This window comes from Scyliorhinus canicula, chromosome 9, assembly GCF_902713615.1.
Source record: "Scyliorhinus canicula chromosome 9, sScyCan1.1, whole genome shotgun sequence".
In the NCBI taxonomy this organism is placed as follows: domain Eukaryota; kingdom Metazoa; phylum Chordata; class Chondrichthyes; order Carcharhiniformes; family Scyliorhinidae; genus Scyliorhinus; species Scyliorhinus canicula.
Window position 1 is genome coordinate 153,241,311 of NC_052154.1, and position 23,022 is coordinate 153,264,332.

At 43.9% G+C, this 23,022-nt stretch overlaps 1 protein-coding gene across 2 annotated transcripts in view; it reads right to left on the reverse strand.

Annotated features, from left to right (window-relative positions):
- LOC119971802 (alpha-parvin) overlaps positions 1–23,022 on the reverse strand; it is a 103,723-nt gene that overhangs the window by 3,289 nt on the left and 77,412 nt on the right. For both annotated transcript variants that reach the window (XM_038807958.1, XM_038807961.1), the window contains exons 5-10: positions 16,053–16,193; positions 8,035–8,150; positions 6,675–6,733; positions 3,351–3,370; positions 2,413–2,474; positions 155–223 (exon numbers count right to left, since the gene is read on the reverse strand). In XM_038807958.1, the coding sequence (XP_038663886.1) occupies positions 155–223; positions 2,413–2,474; positions 3,351–3,370; positions 6,675–6,733; positions 8,035–8,150; positions 16,053–16,193 (467 nt within the window). The remainder of the gene's footprint in view (positions 1–154; positions 224–2,412; positions 2,475–3,350; positions 3,371–6,674; positions 6,734–8,034; positions 8,151–16,052; positions 16,194–23,022) is intronic.

Genomic DNA, 23,022 nt, shown 5'->3' on the forward strand with positions numbered 1-23,022 from the left:
GTGGTTTCTACAGTTAGGGGCCAGTGAGGACAAGGAAATGAGTTTAAACTGTGTCAGAACTGTTGTCCTCGATCCCATGCTGAAACACAACATTTCTCCCGTGTAACCTCTTGCTCTGACGTGATCTGTGTTGCGAGTTCAACGTTCCACTTACCTGTGTCTCTAGTTCTGTAACTTCCAAGTTTAATTTGTTCAGATGTTTATTTACAAACGTGATCAGGGTCTGAAAGATAGAAAACAAACAATTTCAAAACAGGTAGCTCCACCCACTCTGTTTAATCCCACCAATACACTGGAGGTATCTGGCAGTATGGTGCGATTTACTGAATACTGACGCATAACATGAACCCCAGATGGGCAGGATTGGCAAAGACAGAGGAACCTGGTGCCCATCCAGCGTCTCCCAGGCTGCATATCTGTGGCCTGGTCAATTATTTATCCCCCATTTGGCACCCAAAGATTGATGACCTGGTCAATATCACAGTGCGGTCTGTGGGATCTTGCTGTGTACAAACTCATCATTATGTCTCCCCACACCACAATAGTGACTGTGCTTCAAAATTATGTCGTTGAATGTAAAGTATCTTGGGACATCCTGAGGTCAGAAAGTACAGTACAAACACAATTTTTAAAAAAAATAGCAGCCCAGTTCAGTAACTCTATAAAATGCAATGTTTCGAATGAGGCAACGTTGGTGAGAGCTGACATTTATTGTCCATCATCATTTTCCCAGGTGCACTGAGCTGATGTTGGTGGTGGTGAACTGCCTTCCTGAACCCCTGGCAAAAGGTTTGCTACAATTGATAGGCTTACCGAGTCACTTTAGTAAAAATCAACCACATTGCTGTGTGTCCGGAATCACATGTTGACCCGGGCCAGGTAAGAGGAGCAGGTTCGGACATTCATTTAAAAAAAAAATTTTTAAATTCATTTTTTGTTTGCATTTAGAGTATCCAATTCTATTTTTTTTCCCCGATTAAGGGGCAATTTAGCATGGCCAATCCACCTAACCCGCACATCTTTTGAGTTGTGGGGGTGAGACCCACGCAAACACGGGGAGAATATGCTAACTCCACACGGACAGTAGCCCGGGGCTCGGATTGAACCACTGCACAGCCTAGGTTGGGACATTAATGAGTCAGTTTTAATGATGCTACAACAGCTTCATGGTCGCTTTTACTGATCCTGGTTTTCAATTTCCAGATTTAAAAAAAAATTGAATTCAAATTTTCGAACTGCAAGGTGGGATTTGAACGCTCACTGTCTTGATTGTATTGCATTTCTTTTATTGTCACATGTACCGAGGTACAGTGAAAAGTATTGTTTTGTGTACAGTCCAGACAGATCATTCCATACATGAAAAAACATAGTGCATACATAAGTACACAATGCAAATTATTAGCCTAGTAACTTAATCCACGACAGTGTCTTATTAAAACCTGTACTGGAGATGGAACGCTCAGTGAACAGCCCTAATTTTAGTGCTATAGCGGTGATGGCACCAACTCAAGCTTGGGAAAAGGAAGATCGGCTCATTAACAATCACTGCTCAAAAAGGTGCGTGCTTGTCTGCATATGTGTGGGCGTGTGCATTCATCGGCGTGTGCACGAGCATTTGCGTGTTAGTGCCTGCATGTGTGTGTATATCAGGAATGATTGAGCATTCACACAAGGGTCAGCTCACATGTATGTGCAACTGAGCATGTGCGCGCTCATCTACATTAGATGACTGGAATCATAGAATTTACAGTGCAGAAGAAGGCCATTCAGCCCATCGAGTCTGTAACGGCCCTTGGAAAGAGCACCCTACTCAAGCCCCACGCCACCAACATATCCCCCTTTATCCCCGTAACCCCACCTAATCTTTTTTGGATATTAAGGGTAATTTAGAATGGCCAATCCAACTAATCTGCACGTTTGGACTGTGGGAGGAAACCGGACCACCCGGAGGAAACCCATGCAGACACGGGGAGAACACGCATGCTCCACACAGACAGTGACCCAAGACAGGAATCGAACCTGGGACCCTGGAGCTGTGAAGCAACTGTGCTAACCAATATGCTACCGTGTTGCCCAGTTGATTCCTGTCAAAATATGATTTCCTGTCAAAACTGTTTAGCGCCACTTGCATCAAAATTCAAATGGAACAAACAAGCCAGCTAGTGAGAAATAGGATGGAGTTCTCTGGGTTTCAAGATCCTGATTTCCACCTGCATCCCACCCTTCCATCGTCCCCGGGAGTCAGAGAATGCCATGGAAATAAAAAACATGCATCCATTGCATATATTCGCCAAATTAATTAACAGTGTTTTTTTTTCCAGTGAATAATCGGCACCGGCCCTTCACGTGATTATAAATCAGATTCTAAAGTCGCAATGGCTCACAGCACAAACAGGCAAAATGGTATCAAACCTTTTTGACAACGTTGAGTTTGTCTGGCGCGTGATCAAACAGTGTGTCAAAGGCATCCCGTTCTGAAAGAGATTGGATAGCGTTACACACAGGGGAGTGCAGGCAGGATTATAAATCATGGAACAAAGAAAACTCCCATTTGTAACTGAAACATCCAACAACAACACAAGGCACTTCACGGGAGCATAGATTCGGCAGAATCTGGCCCCAAAACAGATACGAAGACATCAGGACAGTTGACCAAACACTTGTATGTACCTACACCACATGGGCTGCACTGGCTCAAGAAGGCAACTCACTACCATCTTCTCAAGATCAATTAGGGATGGGTAACAAATGCTGACCTAGCCAGCGACACCCACATCCCATGAAAGAATTAAAAAGAAATTTGGTAAACGGGTAGGTTTTAGGGAGTATCTTGTGGATGGAGAGAGAGGTTGAGAGGCTGAGAGGTTCAGGGAGGCAATTACAGTGCCTTTGTGAAGAAGTGCTACTTCATATCGCTCCTGAACTGCCTAACTCTAACTTAAAGGATCGGTGCTGTTGTTTTGGACTGTCCCACCAGAGGAAATAGTTTCTCTGTATCTACCAGATTTAATTATTTTACCATTTTAAGTACCTTGGTTAGATCACCCTTCAAACTTCTAAAATCCGATATAGGATTTCGTCACAATGTATGAATAGGACCAGTTGGCATTGTTCACATGTAGTATTGTCTTTGGTGTGGCGTTGCGAGTTAGGATTTCCTGACCTCTTGATTTTTTTTTTCAGACGAGGCAGGATTGTTCTCTGCCGCATCTCCAGTGTTGTGGCAAAGCAACTCAAAAGTGGCAATCATGACAAAAAAAAAAAGAGTAGGAGCACACCCAAGGAAGAAGAGACACAACTAAACAGCATGCAAAGTCAAAACACTATTCAGCAATTTGTGGTACACTTACCATGTCTCCCTGACAAAGCCCTGCGATTAAACGTAAAACATATATATTAGAAATTAGGTACATAAAATTATCCTGCATACTTAATAAGTGAAGGTCCAAAATACTCACAAGCATTACATAGATCTATATCACCATTCCTTCATCATTGTTGTGCCAAAATCCTGGAACTCCCTTTCTAAAAGCACCGTTAATGTACCTACACATGGACTATAATGGTTCAAGGTGATGGCTCACTGCGACCTTATCATGGGACAGCGAGATGAGATCTGTCGCGACCATTGATACAAGGTTACAGGGTCTGTTTAACATTTGAGGGATAGCATCTCCTCCAGTGCAGTTTGTTACGATCCCTAGAGAGAACAATAACTTTTAAAAAGATATTTGAATTCCCGGTGACTGACTGAAAGGATCACATGACAAGATTTCAAGTTTTAAGACTTTTACTGTAATAAACAAACTAAAAGTAAAATTGTCTAAAAATAATTCAGTAGGTAACATTCTCTAAATTAAAGATAAGATTCCCCATTAAACTTTTAAAACAACTGAAAAATCTCTCTCCATGGTTATACTTTATTCAGTTCCTTAAGTGGAAACAACATACTCCAAGAACCAACCCAAAGCTAGTCTCGGCTCCTGATAGTTTGTTTGATTTCACCTTTTCCAGATGGATAACTTCTAATTCTTAAACTGACTTTTGAGAGTTACCCTGGAGATTCCTTGAGCCAAAACTAGGGACGTTTTCCAGCCTAGTTTAAATCCTCACAAATTCTCTCTCTTCAATCTAAGCATGAGCTTTCACTCAAATTCTGCACAGTGAACAATAGAGATAGACTGCACTCGCTCCCAAATTCTTACGGCTAGAACTACTTGTGTCAGGTTCAGTGATATCTGGGGAAACTTTAAGCTGATTGCTCTCAGTGCCCATCTTCATTGCAATATGAATCACATCGGTCTTGTAGCAAGGTAGAAATGCTGATCAACTACCTTCACTCAATCTTGGCATTAAATAGACAAATCAAACATAACCATTTATAAAGCCTGACATTCCTAACACCTCCCTGTGAGACTTGAAGACTAAGGGAGACATTTTCACAAAATTGTACAGAGTGCTGGATCAGGTAAAAGAAAAAAAGCAGAGTGAAACTTATTGGTTTCACAGCTGCCTTTTCTAGCCAGATCAAACAACACAAGGTGGTGGCGAGGATTACACAGTCAGCTTGGGGAGCAAGGCCTAAAACTGCTGGCAAAGGTGGGATTGAGAGATCAGGGCACTATTTTTAAAGAGCACCCCAATCTCAAGTGAAGTGAAAGCCCCCCCCCCCCCCCCAAAGACATCAGGAACCATAGCAGATAAGGGGAACACCCCCAACCCTTGAACACAGGTCAATCTCCACCACCACAACCAGCTAATGTTCAGGTCACCACACCCCCACCCCCCCACACACCATGCAGGCATCAGAGTAACCCCCCCTCCCCCCTGCCATCTATGCCAGCATAAAGGCAGCATGGTGGCGCAGTGGTTAGCACTGCTGCCTCACGGTGCTGAGGTCCCAGGTTCAATCCCGCCTCTGGGTCACTGTCCGTGTGGAGTTTGCACATTCTCCCCGTGTTTGCGTGGGTTTCACCCCCACAACCCAAAGATGTGCAGGGTAGGTCGATTGGCCACGCTAAATTGCCTCTTAATTGGAAAAAATGAGTTTATTTAAAAAAATCTTTGCTGGCATTGGGGCACCCCTACCATTCTCAGTGTCCGCCCCACCGTCACTCAGGCACATTCCACCCCCACCCCCACTTCACCATCAACCACCCCCCCCCGCAACATAATGGGAGCCCCCCATGACAGGATTCCCTGGAGACTCTGTTCCCTGGCACTTCCCCCTAGCAGTACCAACCTGTTCCAATGTGTTGTTGCAAGATCCAGATTAACACATTTAAATGAGCCATTAAGCTCATTAAAATATGTCTATGCCGGATTCTCCTGAGGCCAGGGAACTAACGACCTCGACTGGGTGACCTTGCAGGGTGCTGTTTGGCACTGCTCTCCAATCCTCACCATGCCAACCTCCCCTTCCATAAACTGACCAAACCCTCCCACTTAATACACTGGACTTGCCTCACTCCACGATCTACTGGGCCTTCTACTTGGGAGTGGTTGTAGTCACAACCGTACCCACAAAATAGGTTTTAGTGCTGCTGAGGCTGCTGTAGCTGCCGGACTGTTGGCAGAAGTTCCACTCTCCACCAGTTTAGCCCACCACTTTCCCACTCCCAAGACCACCCTAATTTACCAGGACACCCCCCCCCCCCCCCACAAAAACATACGAGACATGGGCACGTAAAATCCAGCCCTGTGCGTCGGTGGTGGAGGGAGTGGGTTATTTCAGGTGGTGGATGGGTCTATAGTCAAGCAGGCCATTTTATTTTGGATGGTGGCAGGCGTCATGTGTGTTGTTGGAGCTGCTCTCACCCAGGAAAGTGGAGAGTATTCCATCACACACCTGGCTTGTGCCTTGCAGGTGGTGCACCAGCTTAAGGGAGTTATGAGGCGAGTTACTCAGAATTCCCAGCCTCTGATCTGAACTAGTAACCAAAGTATTTATATGGCCGGTCCAGTTCAGTGTCTGGCCAACAGTAAGCCCTGGCAATTTAATCGGGTTTTAAGGAGAACAATGCCAGCTTCCCGAAGTCTAGGTGAACAGCTTACAACAGGGATGTGGCTGGCTAATGTCTACCAGCGGCACTAAACATGCATCTTGCAGATATATCGTGACTCCTTCCTCATCTGTGGATCAAGATTCTGCAACCCCCTCTCTAACAGCACTGTGGGTGTACCTGCACCACAAGGACTGCCACGGCTGGAGAAAGCAGCTCACCGCCAAATTCTTTCCCCAGGCCTGGCTCAAGCCAGCGACAGAGAAATCAAGAACGAGCTCTGCATTTTAAATCAACGCAACTAAAATAAACCAACTCCTGTTTGCGAGCAGAACGTGCTTCCCCTTTTATGATCGTTCGGTGAGACAGGGGTGGGGAGGAAGCAAACTGAGAGACAACCTAAAAATACCCTGCTAAAGTGCTCCTGGAACAGGTTTTTTTTGTGGGAATTACTGAAAACCTTTCAAAACATCCATTCTCAGCAGCTTTCCTTTCAGGAGATGTTTTGATTCACTGTGAGCTTTCGAATACTGCCAGTTCTATTTTCCTTGGCTGCTGCGGAAACTGCTGAGCTCCTCGCGCAGTTAACAAAACAGAGTAGCAATCAAGTTTCAAGCCCCCGACATTGGTGTTCGATTACAGAGTGGCTGAAGAACAACTGCATTTACATACTCGGTGTTGCCAGTGATTTCCTCTTGGATATGCCGAGACTGCAGAATCCCCTCTCTTTTCTGTGGAAAAGGAAGACATTTCAACAAGTGAATCCTTGAAAAAAAAAAGCAGCTGCTTCACTTTGTTTTCGTATAGCTAGCAATGCAAGTTAAAATGAAACTTGGTATCCTGTAAAGCATCAAGTTAACCCCCAGTCATACTGTCTTGACCACCAGATCATGCCAATGCACTCTCTCTTCACTCACTCTCCACAAACTGCGGTCCACCCATAACTCACGCCTACTCCCATTCACCAATCACTCCCTGTGCATCCTTCCCTACCCGTTACCTCCTTCAGCCCTACATCACCCACCCGACTTGGACACCGCACTTCAGCAAGGAGAAGGTGCAGAGGAGATTTCCTGGAATGGGACCAGGGAAGGGAGACTGGAGAAGCTGGGGTTGTTCTCCTTAGAGCAGAGGGGGGGGGGGGGGGGGGGGGGGGGGGGGGGGGGGGAAAGAGACCTAAAAGTGATATAAAAATAAAGGAAGTGGGGAGAAACTGTACCCCTCAGGCAAATGAGTCAGTGGTCAAACGTCTCAGATTGAAAATAATTGGAACGAGAGGGAAAGTAAGGAGAAACCTTCTCTTGGCGAGGGCAGTTAAGAGTTGGAATGCACTGCTTAAAAGGAGCAGACGCATGGACATTTCAAAAGGTGACTGGTTGGGGGCTCATTTGCAGGGTTAGGGGGAAAAAGCTGGCGAGTGAGACTAACTGGTTAGCTCTTTTCCAAGAGACAGCACAGGCCTCCTCAGTGCCGCATGACTCTATAAATTGAACTCTGTGTTTCTCCATTTCCGGCCTCCAGCTGACTGGACCCAAAACACTGGGACTCCATGTCTAAACCTCTCCCCTCGCGTTCTCGTCCTTTGAGACACTCTTTAAAACCTCCCTCTTCACTAAAACTTTTGGCTACCTGTCCAAATATTTCCTTTAGTGGCTCAGTGGCGAATGTTTCATATCCTGTAAAGTGCCGTTGGATGTTTTACTATGCTAAATATTGTTCACGTTTTTATTAAAGTGTCATCTGCGAATCTTTTGCATTTAAGTCTTTGATACACACTTTCACATGGATTAAAATGTATATGTTGCAGTACTGATTGTAACATTTGGCAAACGCAGCTTCTGGCATTTCACTGATCACTTGATACATGTTATCTAGCGGGCGGTTGATTCATTTTCCAGACGTCTTCCGCTTTTGCCAGCTTTTGAACCTAATAGTCATCTCATTTTCACACTGTTCCAGAAAATTCCCAGTCAATTGTATACCAATATTAAACGTGACACTTCCGGAGATTTATTTTCTTGTAGTCATTTACCTGGACAACCACCACTTGAACAGAGACGTGATCTGGGAGTCGAATCGGTGCCCTGAAGTATTGGGAAACCGCAACCAACAGGTGGAGAATGGCCACCAGACTCTTCATATGAACATCTCAAAAACCACAAAGACACAAGTTAATAGCATCCAATCTCACACTGTTCCTCAATAAAGCACGCTACAAAACGTTGGTCAACACTTCAATATGCCAAACAACAAGAGCAACTTTTCCACACTCAAGTATGTGACCAGATGGAGAAACATACACAGAGTCGAAAGATGCTCGGATGCAGGATCAGGCAAATAAAATCTATGGGGAGGTAGTGGCCTAATGGCATTATCACTGAACTAATAATTCAGAGACTCAGGGTAATGATATGGGGACCCTGGTTCGAATCCCACCAGGGCAGATGTTGGAATTTTAAATCAATAAAAAAATCTGGAATGTAAAAAGAAGTAATTTTTAAAAATAAATTTAGAGTACCCAATTCATTTTTTTTCCAATCAAGGGGCAATTTTAATGTGGCCAATCCACTTATTCTACACATCTTTGGATTGTGGGGGCGAAACCCACGCAAACACGGGGAGAATGTGCAAACTCCACACGGACAGTGACCCAGTGCCGGGATCGAACCTGGGACCTCGGCGCTGTGAGGCAGCAGTGCTACTCACTGCGTCACCATGCTGCCCGTTTTAAAAAGAAATAATGATGACCATGAAAACTGATTGTCCGAAAAACCCATCTGGTTCACTATTCTCCCTTAGGGAAGGAAATCTGTCATCCTTACCTGGTCTGGCCTACACGTGACTCCAGACTCTTAAATGCACTCCGGGATGGGCAATAAATGCTGGCCCAGCCAGCGATGCCCACATCTCATGAACGAATAAAGTTTTCTTTTCTCCAATTTGTGCAGGAGGAATGAACTGCTCAATAGTGACGCAGATATGTTGAAATTATACTGTGTGATTTTAGTAACAAATTAAATCAGATCCCTGTGAAATTACTTTGTCTACTACTTGAGAAAGGTGAACCCATTTATCGGAAATGGCTAGGACCTTCTTGAAAGTAACTGGAGAAGTGTCACACAATTCAAATGGTTAGCATGCTCGCCTTGGAGTCAGACATTTGTGAGTTCAAGTCCCACTCCAAAGACTTGAGCACACAATCGAGGCTAACACTGCCAGTCAGAATGGCTGTCTTTTCAGAATACACTAAACCAAAGCCCCTTCTTCCACCTCAGGTAGATGCAAAGGTCTCTCAGCACTATTAGAAGCAGCACAGGTGAGTTTTCCCTCATGTCCTGGCAAAATATTTGTTGAGTTTGTTATGTGCAAATTGGTTGCACTACAACCAATTACAAATTACTTTCCGCAATTACTTTCTGCATTACAAAAGCGAATGTCTTGAGTTGGCAAAGGTGCTGTAGAAATGTATGTCATTTTTCTTTCTTTTTTAAAAATAAATTTAGATTACCCAATTATTTTTTCCAATTAAGGGGCAATTTAGCGTGGCCAATCCACCTACTCTGCACATTTTTGGGTTGTGGGGGCGAAACCCACGCAGACACGGGGAGAATGTGCAAACTCCACACAGACAATGACCCAGAGCCGGGATCGAACCTGGGACTTCAGCGCCGTGAGGCGGTTGTGCTAACCACTAGGCCACCGTGCTGCCCTCATTTTTCTTTCTTTAAGAAATTCATTGCAATGATTTGAAAGGCAGATCGCGACATAGTGGTCTTGTCACTGAACTAGTAATCCAGAGGCCCAGACAAATACCATGAGGATATGGGTTCAAATCCCACTACGGCAGCTAGTGGAATTCAAATTCATTTGATAAATCTGGAATTTAGGCCTCAGTGATGGTGACCATGAAACGATCATCGATTGTTGTAAAAATCTACATGATTTAACTATGTGCTTTATGGAAGGAAATCTGTCATTCATACCCAGTCTGGCTTGCATGTAACTCCAGATGCACAGCAATGTGGTTGATTCTTAACTGCCCTCTGCAATGTCCTAGCAAGCCACTCATTTCAAGGACAATTAGAAATAGTCGACAAATGCTGGCCTAGCCCGTGATGATTAATGAAAAAATTGCAGTCCACTCAATTGAACAAAACTTTCTCTGCAATCTAGTATGGTTCTGACATTAACCTACACAAGTGCACTTTTCCCTGCAACAGCACAGGAGGAGGTCATTCAGCCCATTATGTCTGTGTCAGTTCCTGAAGGAGCTGTCTCATTAGTCCCCCCCCCCCCCCCCCCCCCCCCCCCCCGGCCCCATGTTCTGTCCACATAGCCATGAAAGCTTCTCAAATGAACAACTTGATCTTCTCGACACCGTGGGCAGCACGGTAGCATAGTGGCTAGCACATTTGCTTCACAGCTCCAGGGTTCCAGGTTAGATTCCCGGCTGGGTCACTGCCTGTGCGGAATCTGTACGTTTTCCCCGTGTCTGCGTGGGTTTCCTCCGGGTGCTCCGGTTTCCTCCCACAGTCCAAAGATGTGTGGGTTAGGTGGATTGGCCATGCTAAATTGCCCGTAGTGTCCAAAAAATGTTAAGTGGGGGTTACTGGGTTACGGGGATAGGGTAGATATGTGGGCTTCAGTAGAGTGTTCTTTGTAAGGGCCGGTGCAGACTTGATGGGCCGTATGGCCTCCTTCTGCACTGTAAAGTCTATGACACCATGTTGTGCAGTTGAAAGCGAATGAAATAAGGGCAACTCTAAAAAACCTGCCCAACAGTTTTCAGGAGAGAAGTGGAGACCTGGCATGGAACATAGGAACAGGTGGAGGCCATTCAGCCCCTTAAGCATATGCTATTATTCGGCTGGATCTTGGCTAATTTGTATCTTAAAATCTAATCTTTAATAAGGACACAAAGAGTCCACACAGAGTAAGAAATGTTTTCCCCAATTAAGGGGCAATTTAGTGTGGCCAACCCACCTACCCTGCACATCTTTGGGTTGTGGGAGTGAGACCCATGCAGACACAGGGAGAACGTGCAAGCTCCACACAGATAATGACCCGGGGCCGGGATTGAACCTAGGTCTTCGGCGCCATGAGGCAGCAGTGCTAACCACTGCACCACCATACCGCCCGCACACCGAGTAAGAATAAAGAACTTTGGTTTATTTACTGTTCTGTTAAATACAACTCCCAGTAGATTCCTACCAGGTCTCTCCATGGTTGTGTCTTACTGGCCAACCTTTTAAACATAGCTGAATGGAGATTCCCCTGCCCCTTATCAGGGCAGCTCATACTGCGCGAGAACCATGGGAAGATAATCATTCCCACCCCGTAAGCCCCCTGGGTGATATGACACCATCCTTAAAAGTTACAAAGCCAATGAGCAGAGTGGACAGGGCAAACCATTAATCCTTCTCATTGTTTGCTCCAAAAAAACAATTCAATTGGAGCCAATTCATGGTCTCCACAAGAGAGACATACAAGATCCAAACTGACAAGGAAAGGCATTGCACCTCATCTTGGGCTTGATTTGATGCTTGATCTTAGCCAAAAGGCTGAGAAACAATGGCTCATCTGTATCTTAATCCATTTACCCAATTGAATCCTGTAATTCTTACCTAACAAAAATCTAGCAATTTCAGTTCAAAATTTGCCCCCAGCCTTGACAAGTTTTTTTTTAAGGGAGGGCGGAGAGTTCCAGATTTCCCCTATCCTCACAGGCAGTGAGAATAAGTGCTTGCTGACTTCACCTGAATGGCCTAGCTGCAATTTTAAGGTTACATTATTGGCCAGTGCATGGAAATGTGGCTTCTGCGGTGACTGGTTTGCTGCTCAACTGGATCTCTCCGTACAAGGAGCAAGATTACAGGAATCAAATCTGTCTGCTTTAAGACAGATTACAGTCAGAAGAACGGCTAATGGAAGGCTTTGCTACAGCACAATGCCTCCAGGTTCTTGGAGAATGTGACAGCTGCTGTTCCTTGCTGGCATTAACACGGGACGGCTGGGTTTGAGTCTGACTCCAGCTGCTGGAAGGCTCTGCACTTAATTCCATCTTGCCAACATTGTCGGGGAGAGACTATAATAAATCTAAGAGCGTCAGGGATGAATTTTCTCTACAACCTGCCAAGCGGTATTCCCTCAGCAATAAGTAGGAAGTTCTGTAGAGGATGAAGTTGGCAACTGTTGAATAAAAGGGCTTAACGATATGCGACAATTCATCTCTGGTCAGCTTTTCCAGTATGTTGACCAATCGCTTCCCTCAGTGTAAATCAGATGTGATTTACAAGCCAAGAAGCTGAGTGTGACTGAAGAAATCTTGCTCCTTGTATTAAGATAGCTGGGTAATGTATTTTCAATCCGCCTCAACAAGGTCTTTTCCTGCGCTGTACATCAACACAATCTATTCCACTGTTTGTGCAAGGGGCAGTCGGATAGTTTGATCGAGAAATGAGAAGTATAGAAATGTAACGTTAACTAGGAGCGCACGCAAACAAACACATATAAAATACCCACTCTGAGGGGAATGGTTATAGTGAAGGGCATTCACAAAAGAAAATAAGAACCGAAAATTTTGGATGTAGATCCATGGATTGGCAGATAAAATGTGACAATTTGCCTCAAGTCATTTATTGATTCTGGCAACAGGACCCAAGTCCGAGAACGTGAATTGCAAGTGCTGACTGAGAGCGGCAGTTTGTGGTGTTGTTTCAGATTTTCAAACATTGTTATTTTCTTTCCCTTGCCATGCACAAAGAACACAAAGTCAGTTGGTTTTGAAGAGGCTTGCATGACACTTGCACCAGAGTGTGCATGCATACTTCTAAATACCTGTGCTTTGTGTGCGTTAAAGTCATCACCTCTCCTTAGATTTATTCCAGGAACTTTCATTCCAAATGCCCAGCATCCCCACTTATCTATCATTTGTCTGCTGATGTGTACGTCCACTGTGCTAACTTTTAATGATCAGTAAAATCTTTCCCCACCACAGTTCCAAGCCTCTCTCATCATTCCCAAAATATTCCGATATGCTCTTCTCAGATCCAAAGTGGATGATCTCATACTTTCTTGCATTGAACTGGTAACTTTTAATAATAATCTTAATAATCTTTATTAGTGCCACATGTAGGCTTACTGCAATGAAGTTACTATGAAAATCTCCAAGTCGCCACATTCCGGCGCCTTTTCGGGTACATGGAGGGAGAATTCAGAATGTCCAATTCACCGAACAGCACGTCTTTCGGGACTTGTGGGAGGAAACCGGAGCACCCGGAGGAAACTCATACAGACACGAGGAGAACATGCAGACTCCGCACAGACAGTGACCCAAGCCAGGAATCGAACCCTGGTCCTTAGTGCTGTAACCAATGTCCTACTGTGCCACCTTCACTTATACTAATTACTTTGTGTTCCTCGCTCTCATTCGGCCCTTGGTTCACCACAATATTTGGTGTGTTCCTGGTGTCTCCAACTAGAAGACAGACATAAAATATTTGTTAATGTCCCTGCCATTTCCTTATTCCCCATTATAATTTCTCTTGTCTCTGCTATAAGGGATCTATTTTTACAATCAATAATCCCTTCTATATTTCTTGCTAATTTATTCTCATATTCACTTTTCTCCCTCTCTATCAACGTTCTTGATAATCCTAGCTGATTTTTAAGACCCTCCCAATCTTTAGGTTTACTACTCTTCTTGGCAAATATTGTAAGCCTCTTCATTTAATCCAACACTAACTATAACATTTCTCTAGTTAGCCATGGCTGCACCACTTCTTTGGGAGTTTTTATTCCTCGGGATAACGTATATTTGTTGAGAATCAGTGTTGCCCCTTCTGCTGGGAAAAGGCCACATTTTGTTTTGCGCAATGTCCCTTTAATAACAAAATTGTGCTGGGGAGTATTTTGAAAGAGATTGAAGTGGGGTTTCCGGCTTAGGTTCCAAGAAATACCTATGTGAGCTGAGATGCCATGGGCATTGACAGTTCAGAAGTAATGGGTAAATAGAAATCTAATTGCAGTGGTGTTGGGGTGTTTCAGCCTTCTTGGCAGGCAGTTGAGGAAATTGGGAGTAAAGAGACTAGGCTCTCTCTGAATGGAACAGCTTTCTGTTTGGCAGTGTTCAAACAGATCCTTCCCTTTATTGAAGGAGGGAGAATACAGCAGCGATTGTGTAACTGTGTGTTATACAGTTGGAAAGGACAGAACCCTGAAGACAAGAAGAATGATGGGTTGTGGATTAGGCAATACCATTACTGCTGTTGAAGTGGTACCAGAGCGTTTAAGAGGATTAGAGGTAGGAGTCTCTGGGGGTTTTGTCGTTAAGACTGTTGTGACCGGAGTGAGAGGGGTTTTTTGTAGAAGTATACCTTGTTGGCAGTAACTATGTCCGAATACTTTGGATGGAATACGGATAATGGCGAATGCGGCTCAAGAGCCAAAAGGGGCAGATGGGAAGTTGAGAGATCCTACAACACCAAGGCCGAGGTGGAAAGCCTGTGAGATTTCCCGTGTTCTTACATTTTTGCAAGAAGTATTGGGTATGCTTGTTACTATGTGAGGTGCAACTTTGGTGCACACCGATTTAAATTTGCCTCACTTCGTAATTAATATTTGAATTCTGTTAATTTTAATTGGTTTATTACAGTAAAAGCTTTAAAATGAAATCTTGTCCAATGGTTTTCCTTCCGTTGGTGTCTTGGGAATTAATTCCTCTTTTTAAAAAAAAACGCTTTCAGATCTCTATGGGATCTTAACAATGTTGGCCATTGCTTATTTACCTTGACATATTTTAATCTAATTTCCCAATCTACTTCAGCTGACTTACCCCTAACAGCTCCATATTTTGCTTTGTTTAAATTGAAGTGTCTAGTTTTGGGCTCTCAAACTTGAGATGAAATTGTAACATATTATTCGCATTCGTCCAAGGAGGTTCTTTGAGGTGATAATTAACTATCTTATTACAAACTGATAGATTTTAAATAACCTGTCTCCAACCCCTACCATATTCCTTTGTGATAGGCGGCATGGTGGTGCAGTGGTTAGCACAGCTGCCTCATGGCGCCGAGGGCCCGGGTTCGATCCCGGCCCCAGGTCACTCTGTGTGTGGAGTTTGCACATTCTCCCCGTGTCTGCGTAGGTCTCATCCCCACAACCCAAAGATGTGCAGGTTAGGTGGAATGGTCATGCTAAATTGCCCCTTAATTGGAAAAAAAATGCATTGGGTACTCCAAATTTATTTTGAGAAAATTATTCCTCTGCGATCACCGAATTTGAACGGCAGCTTGTATCACAATGCAGTCGTCAATCTGCCCATCGTCCCTGTGGTCTTTGTTCCTCATCCATGCCGGTAGCAAGTATTAGTGAATGTTCCCTTTATTCCGCCTCTTCATTTCCTAACTCCAAACCAATTACTGACCCACGTCACAAGGTTACCTCCAATTAGGAGACCCACCATTTTTGCTAAGAATCACCATGTATATTATAAAAATATTAAATCCCAATAACGGCAGCACTCCATCCAATGTAACAAATCAAGGCCGGAGCTAATTTTGGACTATGAGAAGATATACTTGAACTGTGGATGCCAATTTGTTCCCAGAAAAACACCGTAGCAATACAAATCCCTTCCTTTTGCTCCTTGCATCTGCTGGTTTTTATTGCAATTCTTTATATGGGTCCCATTTCATGCAATTATGTATCTTAATAGGATAAAAGATTTAGACAAGGGGAGAAAGAATTTGCATTTGTCCTGTCCCCAAAGTTTTAAAGCCAATGTACATTTGAAGCATAATCACTATTGTAATGTCAGAAAAGCAACAGTCAATGTGTGCACAGTCAGCTCATCCAAACAGCAATGTGATAATGACAGATTTACTTTCATCCAAGTGATGTTGGTTGAAGGATAAATATTGTGCCAGGTGAGCAAGACCTCTTCTGCTTTTCAAAATATTGGCTGTGAATTCTATTCGGGGAAGATCTTAGCCAAAGGACGGTTATTCATTGTAGTGATGCTAATTATACTCAAGTTAATATCAAACTTACTGTCAATCGTCCACTTGATGTTTCTGGGCGGCAGTTTAAGCGTTTCATTGATTTTTTCAAGAACAGTCTGCAGTTTCTGTTTCTGGGCAATTTCCGACTGCGTCACCTCAGCTACGTTCAGTTTCTCACCCTCAAGTTTCTCTGTACAATGAAGAAGAAACAAGGCCAATTTGTTACTTTCGATTCCAATACAGCACACTTAACATCTCAAGGTAATTCTCGCATTAATCAGACAAAAGATAAATAAAACCTATCCCTATTAGACCACATCACCAAAAGCTCATTGAAAGATTAGGTTTTAAGAAGTATCTTTAAGGAGGTGATAGAAGCAGATTGGATTAGAGAAGGACAGAGGCTTTGGGGCTAAACAACTGAAGGAACCAATGGCAAAGCAATTAAATTTGGGGATAGACAAGATTTGGATAGTTGAACCTTGCTGGGTATCGGAAGATTATGGAGATCGGGATGGAAAGGCCTCATCAGAGAACTGACAACAAGGATGAGAAATTTATAATTGAGACATTGCTGGATTGGAAGCCAAATTAAGTCAACAAGTATAGTGGGAGTTAGATGAATGGGACTTAGTGCGAGTTAGGCCACAGGAATTTTGAATGAGGGCAAGCTAATAGATTTTGGAAGATGGGAGGCTGGCCAGTAGGGTGTTGAGTTGAGTCTCGAAGTTTAAAAAAATACACATCTTTACTAGAGTTTTATAATTTTTTTCAAAGCACAACTGGTACAGTATAGAACAAATATTTCTGCAAATGTAAGACGACAGGAGAAATTCAGAAGTGGTCCTTACAAACCGGTGCCTCCAGTTTTAACACTGGATCAATCAGAAAATGAGGGAGAAAGGATATAAACAGGATAGGATGATATGGGTAGCACAGTAGCAAGCACTGCTGCCTCACGGCGCTGAGAACCCGGGTTCGATCCTGACCCCGGGTCATTGTCTGTGTAGAGTTTGCTCATTCTCCCCGTGTTTGTGTGGGTCTCACCCCACAACCCAAGGATGCGCAGGGTAGGTGATCTGGCCATGCTAAATGGCCCCTTAATTGGGTCACAAAGAATTGGGTACTTTAAATTTTAAAAAAAGATAGCACTGCATGTTTTTATGTATAGCAAGATCGCATCGTGTAATGGGGCTCATGGGAAACATTGAAGGGGGTAAGAAAGCAGAGCCTATAAATTTGTATAAGCTGTACGGAATGTATCAGACTTGGAACGAATCACAGACATCAAGAATTCTGTAGGGATACACTCCATGACTATTTTACGCCAGCTTTGAATTGGAGGATGCTCGTCACTGATCCAAGAGTAGAAAATATTTTTATGAGCTGCAAAAGTTAAAATGTTACACAGCCTTTTGTTGGTCAACGTCAAAATTCTCCTATCTGGAAGACCCAGAATTAGGAACAAAGGATCAATTTCTAAAGTCCTGTAAAACATCCTCTCAAGCTCCTCAACTGCACAGACCAATAGGATTGAATATTGACACAGTTCGCTACATAGTATATATAATCACCCTCGTCTATCAGGCACTTTAGCCACACGGGGATACAGCAGGATCAAACCTGTCTCACAAACTCTGTGAGATATGCAAGTAATGCAGCATCTTGAATGGAGTCTCCTTCGTTCTATTGCCTACTGAAATTTTATTGGCATAGTCCCATATGCTACCCCATGTCTCCTCATCTATATTAGTTGCCAAGTCTCTTTCCCAAGACTGCAAGGTACCAACGTAATAACACAGGATCTAGAATATAAGGTATTATAAAACTTCCTAGTTAACTGTCTAGGCTCCGTAGAAATCAGGATTTATTCCACCGGGGAAATAGAAGAGTCAAGTTTCAAAGTTGTCTTCTGACAGATAAAGGGCGGCATTCTCTGATTGCCGACACCAAAATCGCGTTCGGTCGGAGAATCCGTTTTTACGCTGAAATCGGGGGCAGTGCCGTTTTTCAGGTGGCCCCTCAAAAACGCCGTAATCGCCGAGTACGCCGCACCCGTTGGGACAGACAAAGGGCATCGCCCGAGGCCCTCTCCCAGTGCTCCGCCCCCGATGGGCCGACTTCCTGACGGCGCAGTCGCATGTGCTCAGTTTTCGGGGACCTCGCATGGTGGTTGCAGACCATGTCCAGCGCCACCAGTCGGGTGGGGGGGGGGGGCATTCTGCTGGCCGGGTGGGCTTCAGGGGGGACGAATGCGCGCGGCTGGCACCATGGTGTATGGCGCAGCTGCCGGATGTTGGCCACCATGTGCATGCGCGGCCACGGACCCGGCAATTCTCTGTCCGTATCTGCTGGGGTTTTGCTTGGCATGGCGGCTAGCCCCCCACTGGGTGGAGAATCGGTGCAGGGGCAACGTCGACTTTTTGGTTGTAAGACTAAACACATGCCCCACACATAGCTGCAAAATCATAGAATCCAGCCCAAAGTCTCCAAGTTGCAGATACTTAAATGTAGGAGTGTCTCAGAATGTTAAATTGTTGACATAGGTGCTCAAAGGACGATAAGGAAGCATCACTGAACATGGACAGGATTCTCCATCGGTGCGGCATGCCCCCACCAGTAGTGGGATTCTCCGTCCCATCAGCCAGCCAATGGGGTTTCCTATTGTGGACAGCCCCACGCTGCTGGGAAATCCCCAGGCGTGGGTGAGTTGCTGGCGTAACGGAGAATCCCAAAAGTGGAAAATCCAGCTCAATATCTCCCAGCCTATAAAGATGTCTATCTCTCCAAGTATTGAATCCATGGTCCATAGGACCTGATGGGACATCTGGGTTGCCCTGGTTTGGAGAAAGAGCAGAAGTCAGTTTAGATCTCCCTTTTAGTTAATGGACCATTCTCCATGCTCTAAAAATAGTAATAATAATAATAAAGATTTTCACACCGAGCAGAACCCGACCTAAAGTCCCCATAAAATAACAAGAGCTGTAAAGGATATACCAGTAGTCTGTTTCAATATTGAGCCAAATGGAGGTGGGGTCATTTCTAACCCAGTATCTTATAAACCCAAGATGAGAGGCTAGTTGGTACAGTCTAATATTCAGGACCCCTAGACCCTCTCCTGGAACCTGGGAGCTGCAGCTTGGTGAACTTTAAACAAAACTTATTTTTATTCTAAATAAACAAACTAATCATTTAAGGCCCTAGCCAACAACAGGATTGACAACATCAGCAAGGGATACAACAATCCAGGCAACACATTCATCTTAATCAATTCAATCCCACCCAGCCATAATACCGGCAGGGAGGACCAACGAGTCAGATCCCACCTAATAGTGCAATTAACTAAGGGAAATTGGCCCCATGTAGTTGTTTGGGGTAATTGCAAAATCCATATGTGAATCCCTATGGAGACCACTTAAAAGGGGGGTGGCCTACCCCTCAAATCTCCCACTAGTGTAGCTTCTAACTTTGTAGAATGAATCTTATAATTGGAGAAGGTCACGGCGCTGTAGTGCTTTGGAATGTCCGGACGTCATGGAAGGGTTCGTAGAAAGGCGAGTCTTTTCAGTCAACCCTTCATTTCAGCTTCACTCTTATCTCCACCTAAGTTTGGAGGGGTGATAATTACACAAAGACCCTAGCAAGGCACTCCACAGCAGCAAAAGTGCATGCACTAGGTCAGATAGTAGTTAATCTCCACCTAATGAAGCCTTGTATTAATTATTCCATCATCACTGGTAGCAGACACAGCAGTACACATCAACCTCAATGAAGCCCAACCTGAGCCACAATGGCTGGATTCTGACTAAGTTGGACGTTCACGAATAAAATTGCCTGCTCTCATCTACCCCCCTCCGGGTATATGTGCTTACTTGTGTGAAACAAAAAATAACACAGGACAGAAGATTGAACCAGTATTTCTCCTCCATAAAGTGATGGACAGGAAGCAATGTGATATTCAGCACAGTTTCTAATTGATTTTCCATTCAGTTGTGTTTCAGGTTTCCTTGCTCATGGGACAAACGCTGATTCCAGAGGAAAAAAAAAAGCACAACTGGTCGGAAATAGCTTAAACTCTGGAAACCTACAATCCAAAGAAAGCCTGGACTTTACATTAATTGGCACTGACATTTGACAGCGACAGCAGAGAACTTCCATTTCCAGAGTCTACTGGCTCTCTCAAACATCAAAATTCAGACGTATTGCTGACTGCGCTCTACACAGATCCTTGTGTCCAGGCTTCAGTGGATCTGTGGAGTGACCAAGAGGGAAATAGATATATACTTGCAAAATTGTGCAGGGTAATGGGGTAAAGGAAGTCTGGACCAGGACTACTGGTTGAAGAAAGAGTAGGCACAAAGAGTGGGCCGAATGGTCCCCTGTGTTGCATGATTGTATGGACACTAACAACAGTTGTGTGTATTTTTCTACACTGTTTATTGTTTCAACGAACAGCCTCCTGCTACACCTTCAATATCCACTTGATACCATGTAACGAGATCTTGAATCCTTATCAAAAACTAAGGGTAGGTGACAAACAATTGTATCCTTTCTCTGTTAAGATGCAACAATGTTTAGCTCTGCCTGTCCCTTGAAACCCAATTCCCGTTAATAGACGCAGCTTCAGTGAGAATTTAATCATTGCTCGGCAAAGTGACGTTTGCAGATTGGAAGATGCTTGTAAAATTCCAGGTCATAAAGAATTGCCTGCCATTCACCCGTTTCTTTTTCAATGTTTTTTTTCGAGCAACTGGTAAAAGATGGGGAGATGACAATATTGTTTTACGCAGAGCTGTTGTGATCTGAAAGGGCTGTGGTGGAAACGGATTCAATAATAAGTTTCAAAAGGGAGTTGGAAGGGGATTTTTTTATGGCTCTGGGAAAGAGCAGAGGAGTGGGACTAACAGCTCTTCCAAAGAACTGCGCAGCTCGGTGGGTCGCATAACCTCTCATGCAGCATGATTCTGACACCTTGGAAGTGCGACAAATCTAAAAAGTTTTATATATAGCATAAAGATAATTCTGTATTAACAATCGAAAAAAAAATGAACAACAGGTTTCACTGTGCAGTAGCAACATGAGTGATATTCAACACCAACAGGATACTGCGGTCAACCAAAAATACACACTGTCTATCCCACAATTGGGTAATGTGGTATATGAATTTCAGTGCCAGTGTGATGCTAGCTAGGGAGGTAGGCCATGCCCCCCCACCCAAAGACTGATGGATCACATCAAACGGCATATCCCATCCACTACTCATAACTGGCAGAGTACAGACCATACCAAACCAGCCCATGGTTTCAAAACACAAACAATTTCCAATGTTAAATGTCATTCTCTGATTTGACAACATTTGCTAAATAATCCTAAGTGTGCTAAAAATGATGCGGACAACCAATTTAAGATCGTCAATTAGACAGGTAGTGTAGCGCATGTGTGCCCTATAAACTACATATACTAGTAGACAGGGCCCTGTTCTTTGAAGACAGAAATAACATTCACACACATTAACACTGTTGCTTCACCGCGCTAGGGACCCGGGTTCGATTCTCGGCTTGGGTCACTGTCTGTGTGGAGTCTGCACGTTCTCCCCGTGTCTGCCTGGGTTTCCTCCCACAAAGTCCCGCAAGACGTGCTCGTTAGGTGAATTGGACATTCTGAATTCTCCTTCGTGTACCCAAACAGATGCCGGAGTGTGGCGGCTAGGGGATTCTCAAAGTAACTGCATTGCAGTGTTAATGTAAGCTACTTATGACACTAATAAAGATTATTATTGTGCCCGTTTCAGCTAAACAAAATAAATGGCAGCCATTCGCTGACTCATTCCACAGGGCAATATCTTGACCAATCAGAGTCAAGTTGCCTGGTTTAAATTTCAAACAATGTTTGGCAATTAATGGCCAATCGCCATCATCTGGTACATTCTCCATGGCATGCCTCTACCCACGAGAGTCCACTTGCCAACCAATCAGCTCTCTCTTCCCAAATAGTATAAAGTCATTGTTTGCCCTGACATTGGTTTTCCTGTGATTGTCATGATGAGTGCAAGCTGAAATACTTTGACAAAATATATTTTTCAGCCACACTCAAATTCTGCAGTACCATAGCACAATCACCAAAGCACAATCTAAAAATACTTCTAAAGAAAATCTGCATCATTTAAGGAACTAAAAGCTCTGAAAGGATTTTCTTTCAAAGCAAGTGAAACGACTGAGCGTTCTTCACAAATTACTCATGCTCTGGCCAAAGTACATAATTGATGATAGGTATACAACATTGATGTACGTTGGTAGAGGAGGTTACAATTAGCGGAAGAATATTTTTAAGCTAACTACTAAATAAAAAGAGGATGAATTGGGGATTATAAAGTAGGCCCATTTCCCCCTGCTGGTTAAATTTAGCATGTAAGATTTACAGCGGAGCATAAAATGAGTTTCTCTGCAGATGGAACTTAGGTACTTACAGAACCAACAGTGGTCGCTCAGCTTACTGTGTCCATTCCAACGCTTTGAAAGAACTATCCAACTAGTTCCACTCCCCCCTGCTCTTTCCCTGGAGCCCAATAAATGCTTCATTTCAAGTATTTATCCAATTCCCTTTTCAAAGTTATGTTTAAATCTGCTCGCCCTGTCCTTTCAAGCAGCATGTTCCAGATCACAACAATGTACCATGTTAAAAGTCTCGCCACCCCTGGTTCTCTTGCCAATTAACTTAAATCTGTGTCCTTTGGTTAATGACCCTTGCTACAGGAAATAGGTTCCCCTTATTTATTCTGATCAAAATGCTTCATAATTCCAATCCCTCTATTAAATCTCCTTTTGAGCTTCACTGCATACAGCCCAAAATTGAAGAAAATTGGTTTTATTGTAGTTGTACTTTTAAGGTTAGTAGTAATAATGATTGCTGACAGCGTCCTATCCTTGTACCACTGTGATTCACCATAGTTAGCCTTTCCTTTTGCGGGAATTTCAAGGCTACACAAATTCTGCATTCAATGCAGAGTGCCATCCCCAGGC